Source organism: Acanthochromis polyacanthus, chromosome 20 (genome assembly GCF_021347895.1).
Source record: "Acanthochromis polyacanthus isolate Apoly-LR-REF ecotype Palm Island chromosome 20, KAUST_Apoly_ChrSc, whole genome shotgun sequence".
NCBI lineage: Eukaryota > Metazoa > Chordata > Actinopteri > Pomacentridae > Acanthochromis > Acanthochromis polyacanthus.
In genome coordinates, this window is record NC_067132.1 from 25542578 (window position 1) to 25569986 (window position 27409).

The 27409-nt window shown below is 44.7% G+C and overlaps 1 protein-coding gene across 2 annotated transcripts in view; it reads left to right on the top strand.

Moving 5' to 3' along the window:
* Positions 1–876: 876 nt before the first annotated feature.
* The window catches only part of LOC110951013 (rho GTPase-activating protein 21), a 90929-nt gene continuing 64396 nt past the window's right edge, over positions 877–27409 (top strand). Inside the window, exons 1-2 of one of the 2 annotated variants that reach the window (XM_022193911.2) lie at positions 877–1293; positions 2001–2223. In XM_022193911.2, the coding sequence (XP_022049603.1) occupies positions 2146–2223 (78 nt within the window). In that variant the 5' untranslated portion in view covers positions 877–1293; positions 2001–2145. Of the gene's footprint in view, positions 1294–2000; positions 2224–10108; positions 11030–27409 lie in introns of those variants that run through there. The other variant, XM_022193910.2, reaches the window with a different exon arrangement.

Sequence of the window (27409 nt, forward strand, 5' to 3'; positions counted from 1 at the left end):
ACTGTATTTTCTTACAAGTAAAGGTGTTGCATTTAAATGTTTACTTGAGTAAAAATGCATAAAATATAAGCAATAATATACTCAAAGCATCAAAATTAAAAGTACTTGTTATGCAGGAGTGTAAATATTACAATAAGCAGCATAAAGCACACCAGTAAAGTCTTGTAAAATCTCAAAATCTTACAGTTTTTGACCAAACTTTTGGACTTTTTGCTGCAGTTTCCAGAAGATATAATACATAAAAAGCAAGAAACTACTAATACCAATGTAGTTATAGTAATACTAATATATATTACGATAGATAGATACATAGATAGATGATGGATAGATAGCAGCAACACTAAATTTTCAATCTAAAAGCATAGACATCTTGTAATTATTAAACTTGCAAGTTTTCCACTCTCAGTCTAACTTCATTTAGAAGCCAATAAAATATATAAATGATTCTTAAAGTTTTGGTGGTTATGGTTATGGTTCATATTATTTACTGGGATATTTTTATTTTTGCATTAATGTGTAAGCAGCATTTTATTAAGATGCAAATAATAGAAAAATAAAAAATAAAGTTTTAAAATTAAGAACAGTGGAGCAAAAAAGTACATTTTCCTCTTGAGTTCAGTGGAGGTGCATGAAATGGAAATATTTAACTGACTATAGCGTAAAAGAGGAAGTAATTCCTGCTGCAATAAAAGCCTATAGGAATAATAAATAGTGGGGACCAGAATGAACCAGCTTCTACTCTTTATTGAAGCTGTTATGTAACAACGCCTCCAATTGGTCCGCTTCAAAATTCCAAATTTAAACTGGCCCTCTGATTGGTCGACTGCTTGCGAGGGGGGCCGGCGGAGGGGCGGGGCTTCGTGCGAGTTGGGAGATTCGTCAATCTATATACAGATTGTCGCGCCGCCAACCGGGGACCACGTAGGAATACACGTTACTTTTTTTTGTCTCTGTTTTGACGAATTTCAGCATCGAAGCGAGACTCGGAAATGATGGGAAATGAATGAACACCGGAGGTTTAACGTCCGTCGGGTCTCCCTGACGAAGAAATGCACACCGAAGGGCGTTTACCGTGTTTTTTCCAGTGTGTTTTTCCTAACAGGTAGTGAGGCTCAGCGGTCGGTCAGTGAGGCTCTGAGCGGAGACTGAATATCCCGCTTTGTAATCTCTTGACAGCCTTTTTAACCCGTCTCTGAAACGACTGGGGCTCTTGGAAAACGCCGTACTTTCACCACAGATATGGACATTGTGTTTTTCTTGTCGTTTCAGGGGAGTTTCGTGAATTTCTAACAGGTAGGCTTTTTCGGTGTTCGGCAATTATAGCAACAACCTGTCGTCCGCCCGGTTAGCCAGTATTTGTCAACAGCGGACCGTTTTAACCATTGGTGTTCAAAACGGCTCAAATGCGCAAAAAAATATGAGTTTTTTCTACATATGGGTGACACAAACGACATTATTTAGCATTGTATTCGTGTTTCTTGGTTCATTATGCCTGGTGTAGCGTTTTTACACAAGACAAATGTCTTCTTGTGCACTTTCCCCTCATAGAGACTCTTTCATTTCACATGCAAGTCTCGTTTGGTTTTTCCACCTTGTGTGCAAAACCATATTGCAGAGAGGCGTTTTAATCAAATAATAAAACCTGGATGCACCTGCCACCTTCAGATCTCCATTAATTGATCGGCTATGTGCATGTTTTTGGAGTCATTCTGCACAATATTCCTCATTGTGTTTACTTTAACAACTCCTATATGATTTTGTTGTTATATTTATATTTTTTATTTTAAAGTGTTCTAGAGACGTTTAGAGGGTTGTAATTTTGCTGTAATAATAAATAAAGATGCTACGCTGTCCTCAGATGACCACACTCCTCCTAGATTTAAGGTGATGACTGTTTTCTTCTTCACAAATGTGCTTCAGGGTGTCCCAGCTTGCTTTGATTAATGTTAATACACGAGATATTGTGTTTTATTACACTAATAGCTGTAATTTCTGTGCAGATTTCATCCACTGACGGACATGAAGAAGGAGGACGGTGTGGATTAGGATCTTTTTTTTTTTCCCCCTTTTTTGTATTTTGGCTCATCCTCCTCACCTCAATGTGGGCTCTGAAGGACTTCTTCCCCCTCTGCGGTTCGAAATGAAATGATGGCAGCACGTTGGAGTGATTCACCCCGGGACAATGAGGAGCTTAAACACACAGCTGTAACTCCGTCTTGTGAGGTAAGACTTTTTGGATAGCGACCTTGTGCTTTTCAAAAAAACAAAAAACTGTTCAGCTGCAGGATGGTGGCGGTTGTTGGTGCCGCGTCTATCTGTTTAATGAGCACATCATGCGTGACCTTTGAGATGTTTGGCAGTGCGGGAGCAAGTAATTATAATCCTGAAATGATGGGACATCTATTTTGGACACAATGCAAGCTCTGTGCCGTGCAAAATGCTTCCATGTGGATTCGCTGGTTGCTACTCATCACCTGAAGCTACCGCAGAAAGCAGCAGACCGCTTAACTTCATCAGCGCCGTTCCAAAGGTGTTCTCGCTCTCAGACAAACTCGTGACATGCCGCAGGAGTTCAAAAGCGTGTTACCCAGAGAGGAGAACAGCGAGGGTGAGCTAAGTGTTGCAGCGAACAGCACATCTGCCAGTGTCCGGGGTGATAGGGTTCATTTTTTCTCCCCGCTCTGACAACTGTTTAAGCGCACAAAGAGTTTTATTCTTGCAGCGCTAATCTTACTGGGTCCTTTGTGGGTCTGCATGCCAAACTCTGATAAATGGCACATTGTGGAGCTCATCCTTTTCCTCTTACGCGTGGTAGTTTCAGTGGTTACATCATCATAGTCATCATCATAGAGCAGCCAGGCTTGATGCATGTCATAACAGCATTGCAGCGGTGGCATGTTTTGGATTAATCCATCATCAGAAAATGGCAACGGTACCGTGTGTGTGTGTGTGGCTGTAATCCTCTTACTATGTCAGAACTAACTGAGGATGGATGGCATAAATCTTTGGGAGCGGGGTAAGGCAGCATCCTGACAGTGGCAGACTTTGTGAAATGGTTGAAAAGGAGCTCAGGGCAGAGGTGTCTGCTAATGCTTTTTGTTAAAAATAAATCTTAATGAGGCGTCCATGCCGGATTAATGTGAAAACAGTCGTTTCTGTTCAGCAATAAGAGCTTTTCTGTCGCAGTGTTTTATGTAATGTCTCATTTAGAAATCAGAGAAAGTAAGGGCAGAGTCTCTAAAGTTGCCACGAGACAATAAAACTTTTTCCTTTCCTCTCTCTGGCTACATCACAGCGGTGAGGTTTTCCTCGCATCCGTTCCTGCAGTCTAATAAATGCTTCTCATAACAGCACTCGACTCTGCCTGACTGAGGAAGGCTACAACCACCACATCCTAACAGACTCTCAGCTGCTCAGCAGTTTAGCCGGAGCATCAAAAATACATCAGTTATTCCTCAGCATGAGCTTCTTTACCACTAAACTCTGGCACTCTCAGGCTTGACTCGGCTTTTAATCAGCTGAGAGCCACAACTAAGTCATGCAGCATGTTTTTTAAGCCCACTGAATCACCAGGTTCCCCCTGATGAAAGTGAAATTTTATGCCATCTGTTCATTTCTAGGGCTGCACAGTGGAGTAGTGGTTAGCACTTTTGCCTTGCAGCAAGAAGATCCCTGGTTCGAATCCCAGGGTGGGCCTGGGATCTTTCTGCATGGAGTTTGCATGTTCTCCCTGTGCATGCGTGGGTTTTCTCCGGGCACTCCGGCTTCCTCCCACAGTCCAAAAATATGCTGAGGTTAATTGATGACTCTAAATTGCCTGTAGGTGTGAATGTGAGTGTGATTGTTTGTCTGTGTATGTAGCCCTGTGACAGACTGGCGACCTGTCCAGGGTGTCCCCTGCCTTCACCCGAGTCAGCTGGGATAGGCTCCAGCACCTTCCGCGACCCTAGTGAGGATAAAGCGGTGTATAGAGAATGGATGGATGGATGTTCATTTCTAACATTGGAGCGATTTTGCTATGCGTCTCTGCTTCCCTGGAGAAGATGTGAATCACCTGTGAGTCAGTGCTGGTGTTTAACCTACATGTTTGCAGCTCGAGGGGGCAGACACGGGAGTCTTTTTTATCGACCTGAAGCCTGCCACAAACAAACACAAATCTCACCCAACTTTCAAGCTTCACTGGTTCTGAACTGCTGTCCCCCTGGGGTCTAATGAGAGCTGAGACTCCAGGCGGGTCTCCTCCCCTGCATCATTTCTGGCTCACTAATGAGAGAAATTTCAGGGGGTGTCTCCTCTAAAATTAACCCCCACAGCACTCACCCCACCCTGCTACTGCCAAAGCAATGGAAGCTGTGGTAATTTAGGCACTGCTGCCCTGGTCATTAAGGGAGAAACACCCCACGTGCACGCCTGCCTCTCTCTCTCTTTCTGCTTCATTCACATTCCCTTCCTCACTCGACCTGCCATCCCACTGGTACTAGCAGTGTAGCTGCGAAACAGCTGATGCCTGTAGTTGTTTACAGGGTTTTAGCGCTTTGAAAAATGATTAATAATGAAAATGTTTAGCAATTTGAATTTATTCTAATGACACCTGCTCGTTTGAGGCGATCTCATGCTGCTGCTTTTTCAGCTGCTGTTGTGTTTACGACCACAGTTGGATGGCAGCGATGCATTTCTACCATCTTCTGAAATTCAGCCAGTTGGAGGAAAACTAATCTGCTGCCTGTTTTGATCAGTGTTTGAATGATTTTCAGTGGCTCATAGCAAAAAACAAAGAGCATCGTCGGCCATTTTAGCGCACAGTGTTAGTCAGTGGACAGCAGCATGAAGTTTGACTTGGCGTATTGTTGACAACACACTGTTCAGCTGTTGTTTGTGGATTAATCTTAGCTCGTATTCACCATGAAAAACTGCCCATTAACTGTGATTTCTAGTCAGTAGCTGGTTCAGGCCGATTCAGTGCAGCATGTTAGGCGTACCGCTGGTTATCAGTCGATGTCATTTATCTTAAACTCTCATTTAATCGGCCTAATTAACTGGCCGGCCAAGTAACCTATCTGAAAAATGATAGTTCCAGCTTCTCCATTGTGAAAATTTGCATATTTTCTGTATTTTACAAGATTGTAATCTGAATATCTTTAGGTTTTGGTCTGTTCGTAGGACAAATTAAGACATTTGACAGGTCTAATAAAATGATCATCAGGTTAGCAGCTCTCCCAAACAAGTATTTAGCTTTTGCTGGTAGTATTTTACCCTCCATCCCTCTTGTTTTCCTTCTACTTTTGTTTTTTTTACAATTCTGTTGGATTTGGTTGAACCTGCATTGAGAGTTCGTGTGTCCAACCATACAGATGAAGGAAAATTCTATAAAAAGACAAGAGAGCCAAGAAAAAACAAACACCGTGTTGAAAGTCTGTCCAGCACATATCGATCACATCCCTCATTCATGTTGGGGAGGATGAGACCAATGGCGGTGCTCACAGCGCTGGTGATGCTCTCCGCTTTGCACTAAATATAGCCCCTCCTAGCTCCATAAAACCCTGCTCTTTTTTTTCCTCCCCCGTCCACATGCTTGTCTTTCACCCGTCCTCTATTCCCGCGTGTTTTCAGCGGTGCTATTTTTAACCCGTGGAAAGATGAATGCTGCGTGCGTCGGAGAGGGAAAAATGGAATCACTGTACTGGAATCGCTGTCCCTTTTCTCTTGAACGCTCTTACAAGCACTAAATGTGTGAATGCTGGTCAGTGCAGAGCAAGTTCAGGGGTCGGGGAATGCAACAGTGGTCAGTTTGTGCCTTGTGAGACCTTGTAGTTTTTTCTATGGAGACTAAGAAGAGCTGATCTAATTTCCACAGGCTACCTAGCTGGACACAACAAAAGACAACTGAGATTTCCAGTGTCACATCCCAGCCCTGATTGAGCTTTCTATGGTCTCATTTTTTACAAGAATGATGGTTTAGTTTAGTCATTGCAAGAGAAAACCCTCCAAAAGTAAATGACCCACACATTTATCAGCGTTTAGAGCCCTGGCAGTTCATCAGTCAAAGCAGCGACGGAGCGATTTTGATTTGCATACATCTGAAAAGCAAATGTGTCTCGTGCAACACATCAGGGTTCTTTCATATTCAGCAAACAAGACATTGACCTGGACCTGACCTGGGTTTTGTCTTAGAGCATACGCGAACAGAGCCAGAGGTGTCATGGGAATAACCAGCAGCATGCTCTCTGAAGGGTTTCCCCAGTTTGAGAGCCCCAGACCTCCCTCACACTTTCATTATGATTGTCAAACTGAAACCGGAGTGTGTTTTGGCATCTCTTATCGGAATCAAACTTCCAAGCTATTTTTTTTTTCCTGGAAAAGACATAAAAGGAAATGTGCGCGCGTGCTGCGTCTGAATGAAGGTCACCCAGAATATGTTGTGCATATGCGTGTCGGGCGGCACCCTTATCTTTTCCTCTGGTGGAGGGGTGACGTCCGTGCTCGGCCTGGCCACCGTTACACTGGATGCCATTATCCCGCCTGCCACGGACATAGATAGATGATTGATGGATGGATGTGTAGAGGGAGGAAGGGAGGGAGCAGGAAGAGGGCAGGAGGTGTCAAACCAGACCAGAGTTTAACCACTGGAAAAAATACCCCCCTTTTCTCTTTTTATTCTCGTGTTTTTTTGTTGCCAATTGGCTCAATGTCACAGCCTCTTCTGCCTGGATGCCCCCGTTGCTCTGTCGGATAAAAGGAGGGCAGCGAAGAGATGGTGAGATGTTGGCGTTTTTTTTTTGTGTGTGTGTGGGGGGGGGGGGGGGGGGGGGTTGCAGATGCAGGCAGACAAGCAGAACAGAACCAGTCTAATGCTCAGTGAGCCCGAGACGCTATCCATTACACATGCCCAAGGCATCTCCGTCAACACTTGCCCCCTGTCCGGCTCTGTCTCCACTTCTGAGACATGACGAACACGCATCGGGAGTGTGTGTGCATGAGTGTGTGAATCACATAAGTGCTCAGTTTATCTGCAGAGCACATTTCTTAAGGCAGTCTTCACACTCCTCCTCCATCCTGTCATATTCTACACCCTGCAGGCGTCATAAGCTGTACATTATGTAACGCACTGTGTAGCGACTGCTGGTAGATAATGAATATATAGACTGCAGCCATGTGCAGCAGTCACATCCCAACGGACACATGACTCTATTCTATTTATTCCGAGACAGTTTTCCCTTTAGATACTTTTTTTTGCTGTATGTAAAGCACATGTGCATTAGCGGTGTTTGTTTTTAGTCGGGCCTTATGCAACAGGGTGCTATCAGGCCGTATCTTAACCAGGGGTGTTCGTGTGAGCTTTGAGGTCTTGGCTGGGAAACCACATTATTTCCTGTTAGCATCAGCAGTGGAAATGAGCAAGGGCACGCTGATGAAGGAATGATTTCATGAATGGATGACAGAAAAGCCACCAAATGGCAGAACCATCATGTTTCTGGAGCTCCAGTTTCCTCTGATTGGCATTGGTAGCCGCTAGAGTTCAAGATGTTGTAACATATATGTAACATGACATATATAACATCCCCAAACTGACCACAACTGCTTAATTGTAGACTATATGTTGCTGCTAGGAAACCACAGGTCTAGAGCCATGTTAGGAAAAGCCATATAGTATCATTTAAAGTATGGGTAAGTTGTGATTTTTTGACTAAAACATAATTTTATACAGATTTAGGGTCTTTAAATGCAAATGAAGATTGTTTTCAAAGCTAGCAAGTGTGCTAACAGGCTAATTGATTGATCAGTGATGTTTCTAGATTAAAAAATGAAGCATAGTACCTAAGTGTAGCACCTTATCATGTATGAAAATTATTCGAAATGCTTTACAATAAACAATAAATAAATAAAATATGCAATAAGAATTATAGTAATCAATCAAAATCAGACTAGAAGAGATGTGAAAAATTCAAGCATTTCAGACATAGCGTACAATGTGTTCAATTAAATAGAAAAAAAAAGGATTTTTGCATGATTTTCCAACAAAAATAGCAACACAGTGACTGGTTACAGCCTTGTGTGCAGTTTTATTTATTTGAGTTTCAGACTGCTGTTTGGACTAAACAAGCAACTGGGGGCAATTTCACAATTTTCTGACTCGACAGAATAAATAATCAGAAAACTTACAAACAAAATAATCTGTCCTAAGAATAGCTGAGTGCTTGGAGCTGCAGTGAATCAAACTAAGGTGTGTAGTAGCGCTCTCTGTTCTCTGCACTAAATTTAACAACCAAACTCATCTGTCAACCACCTTAATGAGCTTCATGCAGTTATATTTCTCTGCTTGGCGTCCTCATCCATTTCCTGTCGGTACGATGAGGTAACCACAACATCCTTAAAGCACACATGCGCTCTGTGTGTGTGTTTTCAATGGGAGGTTGTATGGCACTGCCTGTACGAGGGCGCCGTGAGATCCATAACTCAGAATTGATTGGATTATATTGGCTTCATCGTGGGGCAGGGCACAGGCTTTTACTCTTTGCTGGACTATTCCTGGCTTGTCACGGGGGGGGGGAGTTTTGCAGCCGCATGGTGCTGCATGACGTCACGGTGGCTTATAGTGTGAATGTTGTTCAGACAGACAGTAGCGTCTTATAAATCCAACATTTTATGCGTTAAATGACTCCAACATGACATAACTTGGATTTAGGTGGTGTTTACGATTTCCAAATAGTTGCATAAGTCTAAAACAAATAGTACTTTTTATACATGATGCAAAGTCCTCTTTTATGCGTTACATTTTGAAGATTTTTTATATATTTTGGTATGCTTTTTATCCCATTTTGAAGATAGTCTTTGCATGTTGACCTGCATTTAGGCAGTCTGTCAGAGTCGCCTGGCCTACATATATTGAGAACAGTGTGTCACAGTTGAAGATCTCGGTAGATTTGCTTGCATTAATCCCCTTGACTTCTTAAGCATTTGCCATGTTTTGTTTTAAACATAACATGTCTAAACACATGCTTTGATAATGAAGTCTGACAATCCGGAACCAGCTGGACGCTTGGACAGACATCACATTTTGAGCGCGATGAATGCAAGAACCAAAGCAAGGTCGTGATTTGTGTTGCCGAGTGTCTTGACAACAGCCACCCTCCTCTCCCCCATGTGAATTTCTTTGACTTAAGTATGAGAATAAGTGGCTTTTCAAGCGAATTATACCCACTGGGAGCCTCCCTTTTGAAGCGAAAGAAAGTTTAAGCTTTGGTTATGTTTTAAGAGTTGAGAAGGCAGCTAGTGATCGCCTCCCCAGCTGCTCTGCTGATAGTGTGCTGTGGGTCCAGAGTTGCCATGTCTAGTCTTTGAGGGTGGCCTCTGAGACTTGGCTGACCTTTATGACCAGACTGTGAGCATAGCCTCCTGACCTTACATGATCTTGCGTCTGCACGATTACTCTAGCCGTCTTCTTTTTTGAAATTCTCTTCTGTGCAAAGCTACAATACTGCTTCTGCCATTTTTGGTGCGGATCTGCTGTTGCCTTCATATGTGGGAACATTTTCAAATGACAGCATGACAGTTTCGTAGCCTACTGACTGACTGCTGATTGCCGTTTGGTTTATTGACGTCCTGTGAGGGAGGAAAAATGGCAAAGAAGTGACATGTAGCACAAGGGTGTTATTAAAAATGTATGAAAAGTGTATGTTCCTGTTAATTAGCTATGGCGTTTCTCATTTGAAGGGAGCTCAGTGCATCTCGCTGATGAAGCAGGCTCACAGCTAACGTCACAATCACAACCATCTGGACGTCACAGCATCAAAGGCTGGAAGGAACATAAACAATCCCAGACAACTATTTACTGGCATCCAGTAATTTCCTAATTCTGTCTTCTCACATGCTAAAATGATTCCCGGCATCTTTTCCTCCTTTCAGATGCTCGATTTCTTTGAATTCCCACAGCGACAGGAAGTCTTTAAGTGTACATTCATTTAGTTAAGAGAGCTGGCTTCCGATGTGGGACTTGTTTCGGTGGTGGTGGGGGCTGCGGCACTCTTGCCTCTTGTCGGGGAGTCTTCCCTCTGCAAAGTAGGGTGAAGAATTTTTGCCGAGTAATGAAATAAATAAATGGGGCTGCACAGCGTCCCGCATTGCTGGTGAAGTGCAGAGGCAGTCAAGTTTGGAGTTTGAGGCAGAGAGCTTGCACACGCCTCTTCTCTGTGGATTTATTTTGTGGGACACAAGCGTTTGAAGTTTAACGAGAGACAGTAGGGGAAGGTGCAAATCAAGCCGATGACAGAGGAGTCAGAGAGAGGGGAGAGGGAAACCATTCTGTCCCCGGTTACGTCCTGCAGTGCGGCCTGATGCATGTTGATTTAGAGTGATCCTGTGCTGCTCTGCATCTCAGGCTGCCTCTGCCTGGTACCGCTGCAGAGACGAGCACAGGGAGGCACAGACAGCCGGGACGAGACGCCATCGCAGGAAGACGGCATCTGAAAGGGGGTGGGCTGCCAAAACGTAAAGATAAATGTGCAACCTAATCCGTCGTCTTTGAAGCCTCTTTTCCACCGGTCAGGCTGCATTTTGCTGCGTAACCGTGGTGATGTCTCTCCTGCACGTCGATACCCAGGTGGACTTTTTTGCACCGGACTGCTGGTAACTCTTTTCTGCTGCTCCCCTCATCTCAGAGAGGCAGTTTAAGATAATCCCCCGAGTTTGTATGCAGCATGAATCATTTACATTTTGTTAATGAAGCGTGACTGAGACGATGGCCGCAGCTGACAGGATACCTGCTGGGCTCGCAGATGGGCACGGAGATGCACCCTCTGCCTTCTGCCGGTGATTTGCCCTCGCCTCCTCGCGCTCTGCTCTCCGTCGAGGTGGCACCGAGGAGCGACGCCGCCAGCAGGGTGTCGCCGGGCACAGCGGGGTTTGGTACACACAGCCGAGGGGCAGGTGTCTGGGCAGCTCAGTGAAAATGGCTCATCTGAAAGTTCTCGACTGTATGCTTAACAACAACTGGAGCCTGATCTGTGATCTGTACTGCGCCTGGAGCAATCAGGTCAGTTTCCTATGCATTTTGTTTTTGCATTTGACTCTTCAGAATGACGAGACAAGGTGGAGATGTGACCCCAGACCTCTTACGTAATAGTCTTCCTGTTGCATGTGATCGTACAGCAGGTTTTTGGGTCACCTCTCCTCACCCTTTTTTTATGAGCTGGCCCTCCTTGCTGTCCCATGTTTTTCTCAGGAGTTCGCCACGCAAGGCATCCCTGGGTATTAATAGCCAGCATTCATTCGGAAGTGCAGTGTGGAACTGGAGACTGCGGAGCGCTCGGCATGCTGACCTCTGAGTGTCCCTGTTCTTGCAGACAGAGTGCCTCGTGCAGCTCGTGCAGGTGGCTCGACTCTGAACTTCATTCTGGAAAATGAGTCTTATCAAGCATTAAAAAAGTGATTCTTGTCCTATGCAGTTTTCAAGAAAATGTGTCATAGATAGCTTCACTTCTAACTAGCTAACAAGTTCAATGCTGGCATATTTGTAAAAGTAAAAAAATCCTGCAACAAGTGCAAGCACATCTGAAACTGCCTACAACTTCAGGGCTAGATCAAAGGCTGACTGGTAAAGTCCAGTGGAAGATTTCAGTACGAGTGGTTCAAGTTTAAGAGTGCAAGGTTCAAAGCTCTTCAACGTTCAAAGAATGATGTAAGGACGTATGCATGTGAGCATATGAATATCGGCGTTCTCCCTTCTAAACAGTGCTCTTTGTCGTGTCATCTAGCATGTATCCATTTGTCTCTATATGCACAGAAGTCAGCTTGGCACCCTTACAAACACTTCATATCTCTGACATGCCTCTTAGGCTTGTTCGCTGGATGCCAACACAGACAGCTCATTGTTTCACACAGTTTTTCCCCCTCTCTCCTTTTTCATTTTGCCCTGGAATGCCTGATGTGAGGAGTAAAAGAAGTCTTGCCGTGTTGAGCAGTGTGACAGCTCTGCTCTCTGGCATGCCCCTTCCCCTAATTTAATTTTAGCAGTGCTGAAAATTGTTTGCGTCCCAAGCCGAACTGATAGGCCTCTGTTTCCAGAGAACCACTGCTGTCCGAGGCGATGAAAACGGCCTTTGTGCGCCAGTAGCACAGCACCGAGGCCTCATGAAATATTTACAGGCCAACACCTGGTGTGAGACAGAGAGAGGAGCCAGAGAATCAGCAACACCGCCACCAACAACTACGAGGCCCTAGATCTATTAATACGTCAGCCCACTCGGAACATTTCATTTGTTGTAGCGTTTGTAGCATGAATAGTAGCAGCCATCAAAGTTAAGCAAATAATCAAGCTACTCCAAGTGTTGCTGCATCATCAGATTTTTCACCAGATCTTCTCTTGCTTTGAAAATACCCAAATTAGAACAGCATCACTTTGAAAAGATGTCTTCTTGTGTTATGTCTTGTTCCAGCCTTTCATCTCCCAAATACACCTATGTAAGAGAATTAGAGAACGCTTCATCAGGCATTTAAAATCTTCGAAGAGTGCTGCACCAGTTCGGTTTAAGCTGCATTTATGTTCTCTCAGACATCAGATAGTCTGATAACGCTGGAAAACCCGCAAATTTTCAGTGCCCATTATCTGTTCCTGAACTCCACCATCCAAAATGTCCATCCTCCTTTATGTGCTGATTAAACTGCTGTGTGGAAGTAAGAAAAGAGCTGAGGCAAGTATTCTTCTTTCTAGCTCTTTTTATCCCCCGCCTCCACAAAGTGGAAAAGGAGTATATAGGTTTGGCCTCCGTCCGTGCGTCCGTACGTACGTCCGTACGTCCGCGATGAAGGGGACAGCTTTTCTCGGATACTCTTACAGCTAGGATTACGAAATTTAGTGTGTAGCTTCACACCATGGACACCTTGATCAAGTTCGAAAATGAGACCTGTGCGATAATATTTAACAGAGTTATGGCCCTTGATCACTATCTTGGATATAGACTCATAGACATCACATGTGGCGGGGGATATTGATGCCCATGTCGTCTTGTTTCATTTGTTGCTCAAATTTTCACTTGCAAATGTCTCTATGAGAAGATTGTCTGAAAACATGCACTATTATATTGATTTTTAAACAATCTCATATTTCCCCTCTCTTTTCCCCACTCTCTGAGGGCCAATTTTGCACTTGAGACAACTATAAACACATTTCTGAACTGGCTCAGAGGCCGTAATTTGGCCTTTTAACAGTAGGGATGTGCGTGATTTGTCAACTAAAGTACATCCAATGCTGGTTAACTGCTGTGTCTAAGATGCTATGCAGCCGCCCTCTTCCCCTATAAATGCCTGGATGTTACACACAGCAAGATGAAAGATGTCTTGAAAAAATGGCACAGTTGGGCAGTATTTTGATCAAGAAAATTCAATAAGTGTGTCAGAATAAACTGGCATACAACCACATTCAGCACTGGGATTTGCATGCTCTCCTACAAGGAAGGAATGTTTTCTTACTTACAGACTAGTTCATTCAAATTTCCATTTAATCAATAGGAAGCTAGTCGCCACAAACATCCTTCCTTAGCCGACTTAGTTAGACACTTATTGGACCGTTTCCCAGAGGATCAGAGTTGATAAAGCAGAATGTAAAGACATCAGCTTTTTTAGTTTTACTCACTGTTTGCCTTGTCAAAATACAATGCCTACAATACCCATGGTGCAGCTGTGCCTCCAACAATTCAGGAATAGATGTGGGTAGCACCTAATGTCGCCTCCACCTGGTCGCCTCAATAACAGTTGAACTCAATGGCTCTTTTTTTACTCCACACCTTTAATATTTCATGACTTCACACAGCTCCCTTTGGACCCACAAGGCTTCACGCTAAATTTTCGTGCAGCGCCGCTCCTGAAAACAGACTTTGATGTGTAAAACTGGTGGCGCTCTCTCTCTTTTAACGTACGAATCCTGGATCATTTCAAATTAAAACAGCAAACAATCAGAGATGGCATTAATTCAGCTCTGGTTGTTGTGTGCGTTCGTGGACGTTGTCAGTCACCTCACTTTGGTCTGAGGACGACTTGTAACACGGCACTGGGGGGTTAGACAGGAGTGTGTGAGTGTCAGAGGGCGCACTGTCACGACCCTGCGCTGTCAAAAACCTCAAAGAGCAACCGGGATTAATAATTCATAGATGAGGAAAGCAATTATACAGGGCTTTGCTCGCATCTGGGTGGGGGGACCCTGGGGACTCTAATTGGCCCACCTGCTCTCTGTCTCTGAAGGGTCGGCTGAGGTGGCTGGCTGGGTGTGAGGGTGGTGGTGTGTAGGTCTTCTCTCTTTGTTTGGATGCTTCAGCTCTGGGCCGTTCACGTGGGGGGATGGACTCCTCACTGTTGTGGTGGTAGTCATGTCAACCAGCATCCCAGCGCTGACGGACCACACCCAGCATGGCAGGGAGGGCTCCCCATGAGCCCTAAAAGCTTTTATGGCTCGCTTTTCATCCAGAATAAATGGTACTTAAGAATGAAATAATATCTTGAGTAGCAGTCTAAGCTCACTTTCTATGATCTTTTCTGTGATACATGAAATACAATGAATTTCCCCTTGGTGATCAATGGAGAATTTCAGTTCTATATTCTATTATTCCACACAAAAGTTATTGCAACGTTAAAAATTCTGAAAGTGGGGTGTTAAAACCAGCTAAAACTAGTTTCAAATTGCCAAAAAAATCAGCAGTTCAAGGTTCTCAAAAGTCAATATTTGCTGCTTCTTTGGTCTTTTGAATTTTTCTGTGATTATATTTAACGGAAATTCTGAACGTGGAATGCTGAAATGAACGAAAACTTGCCAAAATTGCCCAAAATTCTAAAATTCCAGCTTCTCAAGAATAAATATTTGCTGCATTTTTGGTCTTCTGTATGAATATATTGAATGTGTTTCATGAAAATTATTTCGTGTAGTAGTCGAATCGTTTCTGTGATATATACAATACAGAAGCTGTTGTGGTCAGAAAAATTCTGAAAGTGGGGTGTTGAAACGAGCTAAAACTTGAAAAACTATTAAATTCTTAACTTCCAGGTTTCCAAAAGTGCATATTTGCTGCTTTTTTGGTCGTTTGTCGGAATAAAATGATTGTGTTTCATGTGAGACATTCAAACATAAGTCACGGTTTAATAATAAAATACCAGGCTATATTTACTGGTTATTTTTCTCAGTATCTTCGAGTAGTTCTTTAAATTACTGGTTTTAAAATGGCCCTAAAAATAAGATTGTCTTCCATAGCAATCTAAAAAAATTCTATGGTACACACACACACACACACACACACACACACACACACACACAAACACACACACACAGTTGTTGCAGTATTATACATTCTGAATGTAGGGTGTTGAAACAACTAAAACCTGTTTGGATTGCCAAAAAAACACAAGTTCCAGGTTCTCAAAAGTGAATATTTGCTGCTTTTTTCGGTCTTCTATTTGAATTATCATTTGTATTTATTCTGTGTGAGATATTTAAACATACATTTTTACTGCTTTCTGATATTTTATAGACTGCGTTTTCATTAATTCATGCAGACATTAAGCTGCAGGTTCATTAATTACAAAAGAATTGCTAGCTTCATCCCTAAAAGAATGGAAAGTCGCCCTTTGGGTTCTTGTGTTTCTTGTAGCAAATCCCCTTTTTTAGCCAGTGATTTAGGCCTCTGATGTGCATCAGCCCTCTATCGTCTGGTCTCTCTCTCTGTCTGTCTGTCCCTTTCTCTCCTCTCTCCTTCCATCTCCATTTCTCCTTTGTGGGGAGGAATTCCAGGCTGTTGGCCCGCACAATTGCCCGACCATTAGCATATGAAAGCAGCCGGGGGGCAGTGAGATGAGGCGGGAAAAAGGGAGGGAAGGGGAGTCATAAAACTTCCAAAATCAGTCCCAAGCAGAAATCAGAACTTTAATCTGCCTCATGCTAGTACATGTACCATTATGTTTTGGTTTTTTTTTTATCCTCAGGGAAGTCTTTTATTCGTTAATGCAAGTAGAGCAGAGATGGTCCATTCTTTCTGCTTCATCGCTGAATTTTTTTGTTCATGGACATTGTTCTGTGTTGAACTGCTACGCTTGACAGTTCGAGCATGTCAGTGGAAATTGACTAGCTTATCTATTCATTCACTTGTCTTCAGCTGAAGAACGCTGATGGTGATTTTGCCTGCTCCTGATACACTTGTCTCAGGCATAAAATCAATCAATCTAAAGGATTAGCCTCGCTGCCTTGAGCTCTTCATGTGGTGGATGAATCTAATAATGATGCGTTTATATGAACTTTGTGGTCATTTAGTAGATAGTCATCTACACTGATGCATAAAAGACAAATTGAAAATATCACGTTGCTGCTTGGGCTGCTCAGCGGCGTAGTGGTTAGCACTTTCGCCTTGCAGCAAGAAGATCTCCGGTTTGAATCCCGGGGTGGGCCTGGGATCTTTCTGCATGGAGTTTGCATGTTCTCCCTGTGCATGCGTGGGTTTTCTCCGGGCACTCCGGCTTCCTCCCACAGTCCAAAAATATGCTGAGGTTAATTGGTTACTCTAAATTGTCCGTAGGTGTGAGTGTGATTGTTTGTCTGTAGATGTAGCCCTGTGACAGACTGGTGACCTGTCCAGGGTGTCCCCTGCCTTCACCCGAGTCAGCTGGGATAGGCTCCAGCACCCCCCGCGACTCTAGTGAGGATAAAGCTGTGTCTAGAGAATGGATGGATGGATGTTGCTGCTTTCTCTCTTAATTTGGAACTGTAAAAAGTGAGCACATAATTTAGAATATTTCTGTTTTCATAGCGATACAGATTTAACTTCTTCTGATAACTATTATACTGTCAGTGTCACTTGACAACACAAAGATCTCAATGCCAGCACTATTATCTGTTGTTGTACTCATAAAAAGCAATAACAGATTGAACAGGAGGCCTGTTGTCATTACTGCTACTCATTGTTTTGTGACGTCTAGTGGATGATCAGACTTTCCACTCTGGGGAAGGAAGTCAAAGAGGAAAAGATGCTTTTTAGATACATCCCGCTCAGCAAGTTTAGATGCACTGAGGCATGAAACCATGAAGTAATGCCTCCCACTGAGACAGGTTAATGTTTACACACAAAAAGCAATTATAAAGCCCTGTTACATAGATTTCTCTTAAGCTACCTTCACCACTGACTTGCAAGTCTAAGCATTTTGACAGGATATTGTTCCAAGCAGCACTTAGTGGAGGCATCAGTCTCGCCTCGGTTAACGTGTACTCTGTAATGATCCATAATAGGCGAACACAGCAGGCAGCTGCAACACATACGCCTAGAATTAAATTATTTAATATTTTGGGCTCGAAAAACAACCGCGACGTGACAGAAAACGGTGAGTCAGCTTGTCCGTTTTGCTTGTTTTGATACCACGACAAGCCTCCCGTGGCGACTGTTTGCTGTGTTGCTGTCGCTGCCTTCCAGCCGACTCCAGCGTCGTGGCTCGACCGCTCGTGGCTGTGAATTTGAGCCATACTGTAGTCCTCAGCGGTTGTAGTGAAAAGAGGCGTGAACAGAATGCTGATTCACCTCATACTGCCACAGTAACCCCTCACTCCCCCTCCCCACGCAGACACATAATCCCCCAACATATGTGCACGGCGCTGCAGTAAACATACTGTTTGTTACAGGCCTGCGTATACGGCACAGAGTTACAAGAAAAAAAGAAAAAACAAGCTGTAAAGGCAGCAGTCGTCTCTCCAGATCCCTGGCTTAGCAAAACCAAGAAACGCCTCGTCCTTGGGGCGTAACCTTGGTAACACGAGAAAGGATGGCACATAAAAACGCCTTTCTTCTATAATTTTTCAAGTATTCTCCTCAGCCAGAGGGGAAAAAATGGGACTGGTAGAGTGGGAGAGAGGACAGGGAGGATGTGAATAAGAAGTAGCTGGATGCTGCCGAGTCCCTTTTGGCCCGGGATGATGAAAACTGGCTCGGAAAAGATGCAGCCCTCTTTGGTGCAATGCAGACAGGGCTGGGAGGAGCGTCGCCTGTGGGTGGAGCTGTGCGAGCATGCATGTTTGAGCGCGTGTTTATCAGAAGGTGTTGTTTTGTTTTCATATACAAGTGTTTACACGTTGGCCCCCTTAAGCCCAGACACCTCTCATCGGGCTCTCCTGAGGTGATGCTGTAAATATCGCCGGCACGCTGGGGAGAAAGAGGGTTGCCATGGTGATTCTTTTTGTGCCTGTGTGTGTGTGTGTGTTTGTTTCCTCATCATTTGAATGCCTGAGCCGCCGTTCTTGTGCACGGTAAATTTAAACTCGATCAGCCTAGTGAGAGCAGTTACATCATGCAAGACCGTCGAGAGGGTGGAGCAGAGAGGAGGGCGAATAATCCCCTCTGCAGAGCCCTGACAGAGAATCCATAGATCACTGGTGTGTGTCAGTGACCCTCTCCATTCGCTCTCTGCTACTAGAACTATGACAGTAACACACTTTATCCTCTTTTAGCTCAGATGGATGCATCAGTAACTGCAGGAGATTCATTTTCTTCCAGTATGGGTGTCAAATCTGAAAAATTCAAGCCAATAAACACCCATCTCTTGTCCTTTCAGCTCTTCCATAAAATGGTGAGCCCGACATGTTTTCCTGTTTTCCCTCACATAGCCCCGAGGCATCGCAGTGTACGAGGCGCTAATTGGCTGCCTGTTCAGTGCCAGAGCCCGCGATTGGCCGGGGCAGCTCAGACGGTAGAGGCTTGGCAGCGATAATGATGCCCTCTGTCCTCCATCAGTCAGCCTGCGTGTGCCGCTTTGTTCTGATGCTGATGAGATGACACTGCATTAGCATTCAGAGCACCTCCACACCTATGGTCCTCTGACAGCACGGCGGAGATAGGCCGAGCCCTGATTTATTAATCAACGGTGATGAATTGCGAGCAAAAGCCAATCTGACAGTGTCACAGGAGAGGTCACCAGAGGCAAATGGGGCCAAATCTGCTGTTTTATTTGCAATAACGTATATATCTACCGTCTGCCCCGGCGAATCTGTTTCACTGCCATTGTTTGCTTTTACAACACAAATGACATCCATCTGTTTTCCTTTTGGTTTTTTATTTTTTAAAGGGGCTCGTGCATGCCAGAGAGAGTGGCTCACTGAGTGTTTACTGTGGTGATGGAGAATGCAGTGGACACTCCCTCTCTGTAATATGGGGCCCACGGATGATTAGAAAACCGTCTGATGGAGGCAGACAAAAGGAATGGCGGTGCAAAGGGGAAAGAGAGAAGGTGAAAGAGGCTAGAAATTGAGATTGAGAAGGGTTTAAAGTGCTGCGAGATGGGGACAGCAGTAAGGGACAGGAGATGGAGGGGGAAAAGAGGAAGAGATGAGGAGTATGAAGATTTTATTGTTTCCAGCTGGGCTCGGGTGTGGTCATCATGGCCCGGAGACCTGCTGTGTGTAGTTCTGCTCCGAGTCCACTTTCACAGTCTCCGTCCCGTCTGCCAAATGGCTTCTCTGTGTTATTTTGTTTCTGCATACGGTGCTGCACGTGTTTCACTACTTAATGGCGATTTAATTGTGTCGTGTGATATTGTTGTTTCTCCTAGAAATGGTTGCAGTTTTGGGGATTTCTATGCAGTGTGAGTACGCAGCAGCAGCAGGGTTTGGCTCAGCTGATGAGATATTGAAATGTTAGGAATCCCAGCATGTGGAATATATGTCTCCAGGCTGTAAATTGAACTGGACGATGCTCTGACTACCAGGAGGTAAACGTGTTTTATTGCCTGTTGAGGGTCAGCTGAGGTTGACTGACGAGAGCGTGACTTGGTCAGCACTCACACCGCTGTCAGGACACAGTTTGTTCACATTGTCGTCAGCGTTGTGTGTCTTTTTGACATGGAGATAAATGACAGATGTTGCCATAACAGTGAAAAATCAACTGATTTTGTGCGTTTCTTTTTTAGAAAAAGCAGAAAAAAAATAGAAGAAAAACACCCACGGCTTTATTAATACTAACTTTGACTGTGTGGAGACATTCCCTGTTGCGCCACATCTTTGAATATAGTTCAGTTCTGTGTACAAATAGGATGGAAAAAGCAACAAAAGCATCCAGGGCAGCCAAACATCCAAACAGTTACGGGAAGAAAACAGGCAGCCAGATGGACTCTGAAAAGGCTCCATTAGTGAAAACATGGCTTGAATCGGCTTATATTTGCCAAGTGGATTCAATTACATAACATAAAGCTACACTTAACAGTTGCTTTTGTGATCACCGTGATGGATAGAGTGTGACAAAGGGAAACGGCGAGGTCAGTCTTTTTTTGTGCAGGATTCAGCTTTGCCATGTATGCAAGATAATGAACGTGTCGCTGACAGCCATGCAGCCGCAGCGCTTATAAAACCACCGCTTTAAAACCAAAGTATTCGGCCCTCACCGCACAATCCTCCTCTGGCAGCCTTTTGGTGCAGGCTTTGGTCGTGTGGTTTTTCCTCCCCTCTCATCGCTTCATTATTCAATTAAGCAGTAAAACACATGTTAAGCTCGGCATTAACCACACGGAGGAGCCCCTGTTGGGACGAGAGCAGTAAAGATCGACCGTGGGCTCTTGTATCATGCTCCATCAGCAGAGATGAGACTCCTGGGCCTGGTTTCTATTTGGGCCTCCGGTGCACCAGGGTGATGCTGCTCGGCAGGTGCAGCTAGTAAATACTTATGGTTTGGAGGGTGCGACTGCGGCAAGCCAGGTTGCCAGGTCTGGGATGGATTTTGAGCAGATGAGCAGGCAGAAAAAGGAGAGAAATCTTCGCTGAATTAGAGGCGACTTATTGGTTTCTACTACTCATGCGTTAGCTCCGCAAGTGCTGGTGTGTTCGAGGCTAATGGGGTCAAGTAACAGTAGGGTACAGAGCTGTGATTCAGGTGCAGAGATGCTCCCATTCAGCCACTCCACCAGTCCCAGTGGGGGCATCCATCAACTTAGCCCAGAGCCCATTGTTTTCACATTTGATTGATTGCTCATGGCTGGCACTAACAGACATGAGGCCACATACACACATGCGATTCAGACACACCAGCGGCTGCACACACAGAGCATGCAGAGTATCACATGTGCATAGCAGAAATTTACACACCTCTTAGACACACTTATTCTGGGCCTTTCCACAGCCTCCACATTCCACTGGTCGTATCTCACCGAAGGCCCCAACTGCTTTTAATCAGTTGGGTCACGAGGCACTCCAGATGGGCCTCAGCGTTGGGTGGGACCGCCGCGGACGTGATGGAGGAGGAGGAGGAGGGGGCTCGAGCTCGTAATAGTCAACATATTTGTGCCCCCTCTCCTCTCTCCTCAACATCCCCCTCCCGTCCTGTATTGCGTCACCCTCCTCAGAGACCCGGTGTTGGACAGCATGCGCTACACTGGCCCTGCCATATCCAGCGCATGTATTTCTAAGACTCCCACTTTTCCAGCATTTTACTAGCGAACATTTTCCATCGTCAGACTGCATGCTCCGAGTGTTTTGAAAGGAGCACTGTGTGCTTTTGGAGACCATCATCACAGGATGTGCTTTTACAGTCTGAGGAAAGATGGAGGTGTACGTTGCAGTTTATTTTTTTTCTCCTCAGCTGGCTGTAATATTGAGTTCACTGAGTACAGAATGTCTTGATCTTGGAGCATAGGCCATAAGATAAAATATGTGCAGAATGTGCCAGGAATCTCCCTAACCCAGTATACGTCGGCCTAAGCAGAGTGAGAATAAGACCTCGTGGATGCAGCACATCATTTTTGGTCAGTATCTCAAGGAGGACGTCGGGGAAGAAGATTTTTGTGAGGAAAAGTACAGCCAGTCCAAAACATCAGCAGCTCGATGCAAGACCATGATGCAAGGATTCTGCTGGCAGGTGTAACATTCACAGTTTTTCTTGCAGAGTAGCCAAAACAACAGTCAGCATGCACATAAACACGCAGAGTAATTTCATCCCTTCAGTTGTTGAACTACCACAATAGTTGGATTTTGTCAGCATATCATTATACATTCTCATGCTTTGATTCCCTCTGCGTTCAGCCTTGCTTTGACAGTGTTTACGACTGTTACCTGGATACCCTAGTGCTAATCTCCCCCTTTCCTCTCTCCCCTCATCGCCTCTCCTCCCTTTCGCCGTTAAGGTCTCGCATTACATGGACTGACGTCGCCTCATTGTCAGCGCAGGCTTGTTGGGTTAATATTCGCAGGGCGCTAACCCTTTGTGAAGGTCGCAACACATCCACGCCACAGGAAACGTCTGGGATAGTATCGCATGAGTTGTTCCTCAAAGTTCACCCCCAGCAGAGAGGTTCCTGTTCGCCTACTGAGAGTGCGGCTTTAGATTTACAAAATGTGGCATGACATGGAGCGCAGTAGCTTCCCCAGGATGCCCACTTGGCAGACATCGAAAGAAGAATAGAGGAACTTTTATGGCCATAGTTCCGGTTCTAGTTCTTATTTATACACTTTATTTGTAGGAAGTGTTGTAATTGTCACAGGAGCAAATCAAGAAATGAGATGACATTGTGATGCAGAAGCAAAGTTTGTGTAAGGAGGAGGTCGGGGTGGATGGATTGGTCAACAAATGGCAAACTAAAACGTGTGTTGTTGTTTTAAAACAAATTGCATGATCATTTTTTCCATTTTTCTTTAACAGTTTTTTTTTTTCTGTTACATTGCAGCAAATAAACTCTTCACTAAGAACAGATTGTGGTTAACCCAAACCACAGTTTGTCTCTAACCAAGTCATTTTTGTTTCTAAACCAAACATTGACCATAGTGTTGTTGTCATCACAGAAGATGATGTAATGCCATTGTTGCTTTTAGCCCTTTGGCTGCAAAATGCCCACCCATTTTAGCTTTTGCAGCCAGTCCACTGCAGTGACGGCCTTAGGCAGCAGAGCACGGCTATAGAGTGATTCCTGCCACTATTCCTGACACGGAGGTGGAACATTCTGTCAATGGGATTGACTGAGCGAGGTTTGCTCAGTTTAGCAGCTGATCTCGGCTCTTCTAAAAGGATTAGTGTAGTTGCACCAATAGGGTAGACATCCTTTTGCAGACGCTACCGCTTATAGTTGTCTGATTTGACGGCTGCCAAGCTGTCCTGCGCTCACATGCAATCTCACGCACATGCTCGTTTGGTCCATGCCAATTTAAACTGGCAAGGTGCAGAGAGGTGAGGAGCCACCGCTGCTTTGTCTGTGGGTATATTTACACTTCTACTATTCTAGCCATTTAATCGTGACCTGTTGCCCTTTCAGGTTGGTGTCCACTTCTAACAAGATCCACGTACCATTGATAGGAAATGAACAATTCCATGGTTCCACCTACTTTCCTCTCTGCAATTATTGCCTTTTCCTTGACTGAAAGGTCAAGTGGGTTAAAAGCAGGAAGCACTTTACGGTGATGTAATACTAGTTTTTAGGGGAGGGTACGTTTATAGCATAAAAGAATGGAAGCCCTGTCTGTTTGATGTCCAGGATAAGTCTTGTTGAAAGCCTGACATGTAATGTAATGTAAAAAGAAAACACTTTTGTGATTTCAATGTGAAGATTTATGATGTGCAGTGTTTCTTTTATGCTGTGTTGCCCATGCAGTAGCAGAAATACTGCAGGTTTTGGAAAGTAAAAGGGTGTTTGACACTGACTCACACCATCCCACCTGGTCTGAGTCACTGCTGGACGATGCTGTAAAAAAAGAAAAGAAAGAAAGAAGTAGCCCCTTCATGTGTCCACATCTCCATTAAAGCTAAGTGTCTTGTCTGGTTCTGCTTGCACGTAACCCTCGACCTTTAGCCCTAACCTTGAAACCTATTTCCATTTTACATGCCAGTGAAAGCCCAGAGTTGGTGTGTGTGTGTGTGTGTCTCTGAGCACATGCCTGTCCATGTTTTCCATCACAGTTTTGCGTTGAGGCTTATTATGTGAGAGTGAGCCATGCAAGAGGCTTCTCTGTCCCTGATAGAAATCATTCACTGTCCCGCCAGCAGATTAGAAACAGATTTAATGCTTAATCAGTTGCTCTAGCTCAGCGCCACAGACATCACTGACTTCTCCTTCTTCTACATGACAAACACACACACACACACACACACACACGCGCGCGCGCTTACGAAAACATACACACTCCCAACCCTCCTCCCACCCACAACAGCAAGTGGCAGTCAGTGGAGTTTGCTGGTGAAGCCATCTGGCCCTCAGTCTGGGCTTGCAATAGCACCAACAGCACTTTCTCTTTCCACTCTTACAGTAACACATAAGCTCACACGTGCCACATCTCAGCACAAACAATAGACGCTGACTCACAGCTTTGGACAACTTTTGTTCATTTCAAACAGTACATGTGATTATTTGTTTTGTCAGGTCATTTTTCCTATTATTGGTACCAGTTTTGTTTTCCGTCCCCAAATCTGCCTGTTTGCTTTTCATGGAAGCTTTTTATGAATAGCGTACTTTTGCGTGTATATACATTTGTACATTTTATTTATGTATGGCGTGCATTTGGCTGAATTGTTCAGGGTTGCTGCAAGCAGAGTTTCCTTTGAAGGGAGCAGAAAGTAAAGTGAAATAATTAATAGGCACAGAGAATTAAAAATATTCCCTCTGTGCCTGCAGTTGCTGCAAATATTTAGGATGTTGACAGAAGATAATTTGTTTACAATGCAGCTGAGATAATAACGCTCACAAGCAAATTCACCAAAATCTGTTATGTCAGCTTGTAAACAGTGGTGGGTAAGCATCAGTGGGTGCTGTAATGGGCTTTACACTGCGTCTACACATGTAGGCAGCAGAGCAGCAGCAGTGAGCGCTCTGACTGTGTGTCTGCACAGGAGACATTCAGGTACAGTGTTGAGCGTCGGTTGCAAGTGTAGTTATGCACATATCTTGAAGTAAAATAGACTGGATGCCTAAAAATATGCTTTGAGTTGCGGTTGCTGTGTGTATAGCGTGCGTGACATGTGAGCCGCGATGCCTGTGGTGTAGAAAGCTGCATTGATTAACATCGAGGCCTGTTGTTCTGTCAGACACGCGTGAGATGGGTGACTCAAAAATGCAACTGAAATGTTTTCTGTGTCGACTGCGATATAGTTTGGGAGGTTTAAAACTTTGCACCAGCTGAAGTCACGCAGTCTCGAAGAGGAACAGGTTTATTAAAGGTCCCATATGGTGAAATCCAGTTTTATAAATTAACAGTGAGGCAGTGTTTGTAATTTGAAAACAGAATGTTGTGACCTAGAGAAACTGGGTGCAGATTGTCTTGGGTTTAAGGTGGTGTATATGGTGGCAGAAAACTATATAATATTTGTATTCTGTGACTTTCAGCAGTGTTTGGTCTGTGGCTGAAAATTTGGACACAGTAGCAGCGCTCGATTTAAGGCCGAGGGGTCCGGTGGCCCAAATGACATTTTTTGGGCCACCAACATACTAATTTAGACATTTTTAGGAGCCAAAATCAACTTTTAGTGGCCAAAAAAATTAATCCTGCTTTTCGCATCCTTTGTGTGTTAAATGTGTAATAATTTGTCTGTGTGTGTATCATGTTTAGTGCATTTTATGTGCCCTTGGAGGAGAAGGAAAAAAAAAATCCAGTTCCTCCTCCACGTCAACTTGTTAGCTGGAGCCGCCGAGCTATCACTGGTCGCTGGGCAAAGTGTGCCTTAAAACCCCCCACGGCCGTGAAAAGTCACCCACGAATGAGCAGCGCATTGTCCGGAGCTCCTAGCGGGCGACTGGGATGTTGACAGCCGGAACAGGTGCGATTTGTCCCGGGCAGACGAGCGGCGAGGAGCGGGAGGTGTTAGCCGAGCAGCTAGCGGGGGATAGCTAGCCAGCCGGGGAGTCTGAGCAGTCTGTGACCGGGGAGAGTAGCTGGCAGACCCGCCGAATTAAAAATGACAGCTCCGGTGACTTGGTGCGTTCCGTTCGCGGTGCTCAGGCTCAGTTGGTGCTGTCCTCTGGATGCCGCCATCACATTCTGGGCTGGTTCTGGATCCGACGGAGTCTCGCGGACTCCCACGAGATGTTAACGACGTTAACATCAGCAAAAATAAAGTGTTCAAATTTGAACTTAAATCGGCGGAAATCCGCGGATCCGTGGAAAATTGCCATCCCTGAAACTTGCATTTGGAGGTCAGTAGCCCAAATCAAAATATTTGGGCCCCTAACCAGCGTGTTTTTTGTCATTTTTGGTCGCCAAAATCGGTTTTTAGTCGCAAATGGCGACCTGACGACCGTCTAAATCGAGCGCTGCAGTAGGTACTGACAATGTCGACCTTATGACAATAAAGCACCTGTCAAACTGGGCAATAAGGCACAATTATTTGGACATGGTTTGTTTAAAATAAAGCATGGAAGTTTGTGGCGTTTCCCTGTCTGTTGACACTTGATTTGAGGTCTTTTTCAACAGTGACTGTAACAAAATTGACCTTTATATAAATGAAAAACTATATCTGGCAAGCTGCAATGTTTTTTTTATTCTTTTGCGGTTGAGCTAGGGGTGTGTATGAAGATAAGATCGATGAGAAAGCTCATTGTTTTGTGAATCCTCTGAAGGGTTACTCATCAGTCAACTTGAACTCATTTGCTCCAGATTAGGAAAACACAGACATACAAACACAAAGAGCACTGATTCATCGACCCTGTGGTTTCGGGGTCTTAGCTCTCCTGGCCAACATGGGAGGAAAGCATTCCAGTGAATAATGGCCGAGCTCTTCAACGCTGCAGGGACAGAGGTGGAGAGCTAAATAGTCTTTTCTTCAGCTCATCTGGCCCAGGTCCCTATTACATAACCGGGTTTTGTTGGACACGCCCACAGAGCAGAATAGAACAGGTCTAAGAAAAGCAGAGACCGTTGTGGCTGTACAGAGTGTCTGATGTCAGCTGTTAAATGAGATGCTGTTTGGGTAAACACTGCACTGAAAGAATGCTTTGATCCAGTCGTGATATTTGTGCGATTGAATGAAACGAGACGGAGGTTTCAGTAATTCACGTCTGCTTGGCTTTTTGTTAAAACAGACAGACATCGAACAGCACCAGCCGGAGGACTTTTCTCCAACAAAGTGACGTTAGCGCTCAGCTGAAAGAAGACATTCTTCTCTCCTCAGCTAATACAGGACATTACTGTTCGGTCACACCTGCCCCGCCCTGCACAAATCCCACGTCTGTCTCGATGTCTGCAGCAGGTCACATGAACTCTCCTGAACCCCACCCAGAACGGCAGTCCTGGCTGACGTGAGCAACATCCATGCGCCGTCCAAACGATATTTCATCATCTCCCGAGGTTCTTTGTTCATCTGCAGTCCATTATTTCACCCTGAATTCACGGTCTTATCTCATTCCTGACGCCTGGCGGGCTTTTTTCCTCTGAGGACAGTAACCTCTAGTGTCCAAGTCTGCTTCCGTCACATCCTCATCCTTGCCTTTGCTTGCA